This window comes from Adiantum capillus-veneris, chromosome 8, assembly GCF_014529385.1.
Source record: "Adiantum capillus-veneris isolate H3 chromosome 8, ASM1452938v2, whole genome shotgun sequence".
Lineage (NCBI taxonomy): Eukaryota > Viridiplantae > Streptophyta > Polypodiopsida > Polypodiales > Pteridaceae > Adiantum > Adiantum capillus-veneris.
This window is the reverse complement of record NC_140938.1, coordinates 11,538,326-11,544,744: the sequence shown is the minus strand read 5'-3', so window position 1 is coordinate 11,544,744 and position 6,419 is coordinate 11,538,326. Positions and strand designations below refer to the sequence as shown.

General features: G+C 43.1%; 2 protein-coding genes across 2 annotated transcripts; both read left to right on the top strand.

The window, feature by feature from the left end:
* The first annotated feature begins 606 nt into the window (after positions 1-606).
* Positions 607-2,342, top strand: LOC147451671 (uncharacterized). The gene is made up of 3 exons (XM_086518796.1): positions 607-800; positions 1,013-1,459; positions 1,564-2,342. Exons 1-3 carry the CDS (start codon positions 757-759, stop codon positions 2,339-2,341), a joined length of 1,269 nt encoding a protein of 422 aa, XP_086374922.1. The 5' UTR covers positions 607-756; the 3' UTR covers position 2,342.
* Positions 2,343-2,453: 111 nt separating this feature from the next.
* Positions 2,454-3,008, top strand: LOC147451670 (uncharacterized). The gene has a single exon (XM_086518795.1). The coding sequence runs from the start codon at positions 2,454-2,456 to the stop codon at positions 3,006-3,008; it is 555 nt and encodes a 184-aa protein (XP_086374921.1).
* The last annotated feature ends 3,411 nt before the right edge of the window (positions 3,009-6,419 follow it).

Sequence of the window (6,419 nt, the reverse complement as noted above, 5' to 3'; positions counted from 1 at the left end):
TTCTCGTGTCCTCTTTCTTTTTGTCGTAGCCTTGCTCTGATACCATTGTTGCAGCAGAGAGAGATTAAAAGACTGTTTCGCAGAACACACACACACACACACACATATATTCAATATCACAAGTAATGGATACAATCATCCCCCCATGCACGAATGAGCACGTTCCTTGTGCATATATTTAAATAGATTAAAAGCAAGCGCTCAAAATAGAGGTACATTCCACTTTGGGTTCAAAAATACGGTTCACTTTCCTCGGGTACAAAATTAGAGTTCATTCTCTAAAACTCAAATTTATCTACAACGCGGCACGAGGAAAGTCCACGAGCACGAGGAGACACAACGTTGGTGACATGACCTCGATGCGTTGTTTGAGTTGTTTGTTACATTTGCGATTTTCGTGCACGGCGTGTGTGTGAGCGGCATGGCAAGCCTCAGGACTAAATGACATGGATCATTCAAGGCCCCAAGACACGTGTTTCTCTCCATCGGTGTGAGGGAAGTACACACACATCAAGCCTCATGGCTTTGAATTGCACGATCTTGGTTTCCAATACGGAAAGAAGCTATGTGTGAGAGAGCGAGAGAGAGAGAGAGAGAGAGCACGATCTTGGTTTCCAATACGGAAAGAAGCTATGTGAGAGAGAGAGAGAGAGAGAGAGAGAGAGAGAGAGTGTGTTTTCTTTGATTTCTGTTTGCTTTAGGCAAGGTTAGCATGATCGGCCGATAAGCAAGACCATCTGTCAGCTTTACTTTGGCATGCGGTCCCCCTCTTCTTACAGGCACCATCAAATAGACCACAGGTGAGCTCCTCACTTCTTCTCTTTCACAGAGGGTTGCCTGAATCGCTTTTTCAGGAGTCCATGATCTCATCGCATTTTGGGTTCTGCGTGCTGATCGATCTTTCAGATGCCTCTCTCAACTTTTCATAAGCATTTGATTCCATAACTCCCTTCTTATAAATTCCCCTTGCCGTTTTGTAACCCTTATTACGCAGAAAGCCCTCTTTGTGTAGGTCAAAAACTTGCTCGAACATGGCGACAAAGCGTGCAGGTGAGGAGATACAGGTGTTGAGCGTGGAGAGCCTGGGGCGTCAATGGAGGTTTGAATCGGGAACGTTAGTGGAGGAAGCCTTCATGTACATGTGCTCGGAGGTACCGTCTGCTGAGGTGGATACGCTTTTGATGGAGATGATGACGGAGGAGGAGCCTGTCGTACTCAGGCGAAAGTCTTCTCTTCTTGCAGGGCGGAAATACAGAGTCAGGTCGTTGGTGATGGCTCAGCCGGCCCCAAGAGGAGCACGGCAGTTTGCGGCTGGCCCCTCAGTGGATCCCAGCCTCAATTACTATGTTCCCTCGGTTATAGATGCTCTCATGGGGGATCTCAGGCAGGGCAAATATTGTTTACTCTTGGGTTCACGTCAAAGTGGAAAAAGCACCTTTGGAGTGGCTGCCATGCGAAGGTTATGGAAAGAGTCAGGCCAGCAATCAGTGTATTTACCTTTTGGTGTGGGTGCTGCTGATGAAAGCTGGGACGCACAGAGGCTTTGGGCCGTTTGTGGGACAGCCTGAACCTGGTATGCCCGGAGCTCTTCAAGGTCAGGGATCGAGGCGAAGAGTGCAGTGATGTGCAGTTCAGCTCACTCTTCTTGAAGAGCACGCTGCTAACCCCTATGACAATCATAATTGATGAAGCAGATTCTCTGCTTTATTTGCCTTCTGCCTGCATTGAGGCCCTCTTCCATCTAATCAGGGGTTTGAAGGGCAATACCCAATTGTTCAATGTATTTGGTTTTCTCCTGGTTGGTACAGAGTGTCTGCGCGATCTCATTGAATCTCTGTGCAACAAGCGTGTGCGTGATGCAGTGCGAAGTGGTCGTGATTATGACAGTGGATCTACTCCAAGCAGGCTCTCACCTTTTCCTCATGATCATGTGATCAATTCAGCAAAGTTCAGCCTAGAGGATATACTGTCATTACTTAGACAGGCAGCTGCTGATAGACCAGGTGTCCACATTGAGATGGATGCAATCGTGTCCTCAATCATGCAGTGGACATGTGGTCACAAGGGCTTGACTGGAACTTGTTTGGCATATCTTGTCCAAGAGGAATTGTGGACTTTGAAGGCATGGATTAGTCGGGCTGAGTCTTACCGTTTGTGGATGTATGTGTTTGGGTTGGACACCTATGGCCGGATTATTCGATTTGTCAGAAGGCATGCAGACAAGGATGAATTTTATCCTTTGATGGTGAAGCTGCTAGAATTAGAGGAAGATCTATGTGAAGAGGAGACGGTCGTTAACTTGCGTGACTTCATTGGCCAGGGTGTCTTGGAGGCCCTGTGACAGAGAGTGGACAATATTCTCTGAGCATCTCTTCACCACTCCTATACTCCACAACTGTTCAACCGTGAATGGGGAGGTGGATCCACCTCCTAATACTCGTTTGTAGGATAGAATGTGGGTTATCTTGCAGGCTATTACAACTCTTGATGGTGAAACAATGTGCAGGCCTGAGTGTCTGAATGCTTGTGGTGAGCCATCAGAATATGCACATCATTTTCTGTTCATGTGCCGTGTAAAGGCCATTTTAAGACAAGCATATCCTTCTATTGGAGCTTGTGTCCTGCCAGAAGTCAAGCAAATTGCTGTGCATGGGAAGCGGAGTAAACATCTGCGCCTGGACACCCTTGTTTGGGACAGTGATAACTCAAAGTTTGGATTTGAGCTTGTAGCAAGTGGAAGTAAGAAGGTCATAACTGAACACATTGAACGTGCAATTTGCTACCATGAGCTGCACTTAGCTCAGGTATTTGTCATCAATTTCTGCTCAAACAAGAGTCAGGAGATTGTCATGTCCCAATGCCATGCATCGGTGGTTTTCGTCTCAGTTTGTTTCAGTGTTGACAGTGTCTCAGCATCAGTGACTTTTGTGGAGATGGATGGAACAATGGAGAAAGTGGAAGCACCACTTAAGGGGTGGACTGGAAGAATAAAATTTGCACAGTTGTAATGTGATTTCCTAGTCATATTTCAGGCTGCTAGAGTAGAGAGCAGAGGTAAAGTTTGAAAAATGATCAAAACAACAGTCACTCATACAAACCTCAAACAATTTCTTTCTTCACTTTAATATCAATGAAAAGATAGCGAGTACGAGAAATACCTTGGGAAATAGATGGTTACGAGATAGACTATTACGCGAAAAAAGCACACTTGCAAATTGTGAATTGCAAATACAAAGCAATGCTTTTTGCTTAGCGCACAAGAACATAATACGTTGCATACAAATTGAAGCATGTGTAATTTCATGTTGCTAATGAGGACATTGCAAAAAGAACGTCGTGCGAAGACATTACATGAGGACATTACATGGCTAAATGATTGTCGGGGCCAATTGAATCTGCATTGCATGCAATGCAAAGACAGACATAACAAAATATAAAGATTCATGTTTCCAATAAGAAACACAAGCAACCCTTCACTCACCATGAATACATGCACAACTTGAAACATGTGTATCTTAATGTTATCAACAACATGTAGAACTTACTTTGCACTTAAGACAACATACACAACTTGAGCATTTGAAGCTTAATGTTGCCAATCAGAAACAAACCCAAGAATATAAGAAGGTGACTAACAAAACTTACCTATACTAGAAAAAAACTTAAGATGGCTTGCCTTTAACATTCATTAAAATTAAAATAAAAAACGAAAAGTAAAAAAATGTTAATGAAAAGAAAAGGGTCTCAACTCTCATCGTACTCTTCCCTCTCTAGAGTCTAGAGTGCTATATTCTCTTCTCCTCACCTGCTTCTTTTACCACATTGAAATTTCATGTTAGAGAGAGAGAGAGAGAGAGAGAGAGATTTCAAAGTGAAAAATTTTGGATTTCCAATGCACTTATTGCTTCCTTTTTCAATAGGGGTTCTCTTGCTTAAAGTTGAAACAAAATATTGAAATTCGGGAAAAATGCTTGTTATAAATAAGTGTGTGTGAGGTGGGAACAAGGATAGAAAAGGGATTAAAAAAAAAAAAGTATATGGATAATGGGTTGGTTTTAGTGTGGGCAAGTAGTGGGAAAAAGGTTGATGTAAGGGAAAAGAGAATAAAGTTTAATAATAAAAATAAGGTAAAGCTATACTTTAAAGTATAATTTGGGAGTTAAAAAAAAGAAAGCTTTTCTTGTTAATAAATTGATGATGGCATGTGTGCAACTTCCACCTAAGAAATTGTGCCCTTGGACAAATACCAAGCCCTTCCTTCAGCATGCCAAAAAATTTCAAAAAACTTCAAGGCTAATGAGATTACTCGGAAGTCTAATTTCCAAAAAGACATATGAGGGATGAGGGTTAGCCACATTAATCCTAACCCTAATCTGTTCTATCTTCTTGCTAATCCCTTGCTAATCACATTGCCTATGTCCCATCTATCTTGCCCCCCTCAGGTACGCCCAATCGTCCCCGTTACATGACGTATCAAACGTGTGGTTCTCCCAATGAGAATGTGCTTGGTCTTGACCGCATGTGAAACCCAAAGTTCAACATAGTGCTTTGACAAAATCCCCCTCCCCCTCTCTATGTGATTTCAGACATTCCCCCTTCAAAGCGAGCATGCTCCCATAGAGAGATAACCCTCATCAAAACCATAGAAACCAAAGATGCAGAGGTCCATGCTCTATCCGAATGCCTCGCCTACCTTGAGAATCATGCTAGCATGTCACAACTACAAGACTCTTTTGCATACTCACCAGTTACTCTTGAAGAAGATGTACTGCATGGTGGCATGGGAGTGCCTCTTGCCCTACCCAAACCTCAAACAGAGATGGTAACCCTGCATTGGACACAAACATCCCTTAGAAAAATTAACCAGGTACTCTCAAAGAACTTAACATTCCATCTTCTAATCTGAGAAAGTTCGAGACAGAGTACCAGTCTAAGGCAATAGTGGGGTCATCTTTGGGCCTAGACCTCCCATTGAGGTGCTCAGGCAATGGACTAGAACACAATGGCCCTCCCCTCAACGTTGTGGTCTCCATTACTCAAACCTCCCCTGAATGTTGAGGTCTCCATTACTCATACCTTACCCAAAAATTCTACATCTTTCTAATGGAAACACCCGACACGGCTGTTCGCAGGCCATGGGCAATGGATGATTTGTAATTGTCCCCTCTGCCTCGTCATGTGGTCCCCTACCTTTAGACTTGAGGGATCTAAGCCAACCAGGTTCCCAATCTAGGTGGAATTCCCCAGCCTGCCATTTCAATAGTACCACTTTCTAAAAATCCTAGCAAAGCCCTTTACATAAGGTCTTAGGGGTGGACCCCCTCTAGACATCAACCCACATTGGCATCCTCATGTACTAGAAGAGATGAATCTAGAGGGAGACTTCCCATTGCCTTCCAAATCAACCAAGATGATGGGTCCTTTTGTATCAAGATATCTTTTATAAACATCTCCTCAATGCTTGGTTTTACTACGGGGCTGAAAGTCACTTCATCCAAAATTGCTCAAGAAAACACACCTTCAGCTAGGCAGAGGGAGGCTCAAGCTTAAGCCACCAACAACAACCAACCCTCCAATGGCCATCCCAATAGAGGCCTCCATTGTACTCTCTCACTTTGTATACACATGAAAATTAGAGAAAAATTAGTGAATGTGAATGAAGAATTAGTTCAAATTAGTGTAAATTGTTGAGTATGGGAGCTATGACCAACCAAATCGGGAGTAATCTCAACCGAATTAAGGGGGTATTAACACCCAATTCTTTCTAGATCTACTCAATACAATTGGAATGCACACACTTTATCCAATTAATTTTGCAACTAATTGGAGCTTAATTAAACACTTTCCTACTCGGTGTGAAATCCTCTAGCTTAGGCAATCAATCACCGACATTAGTGGCATTGTTAAAGGGGAAGATGCTACACCTTGATGAACAAAAATATCATCCAAGGATCACATTATCCGGTTAGGGCATGACGACCTCGTACGACCAATGACTCAAGTGTTTTGGGAGGTCAAAGAAGCTGATGTGGATAGAAGCAAATGTTGGGATTGTAAACCTGTGCTCAATGCACATGGGTTACATTATGTCTTTGGCTACTCCTTAACAAATGGAAAAGCTCTCAAGCGTAGGCAATTCTCATGCTTCTATAGTGCTTGTGTGGAAGGCTTTTGGAGGAGATGTTCTAATAAAGCATATGTTCCTTCATGGGACTATGTTACCCTTGAACCTTCAGATGATGTCCAATGTGATGATGAGATTGAAGAGTCTGCTTATGAAGGACACCACATTAGGGGGCTTTTGGACCGCTTTGAGGACCTTGTAAGGAGAACCAATCAAATTTCAATCAACAACAAGCCAAAAAAGGGGGGGACATGGATAGCCCATATCTACGTACACCAAAAGCATATCATGTAAC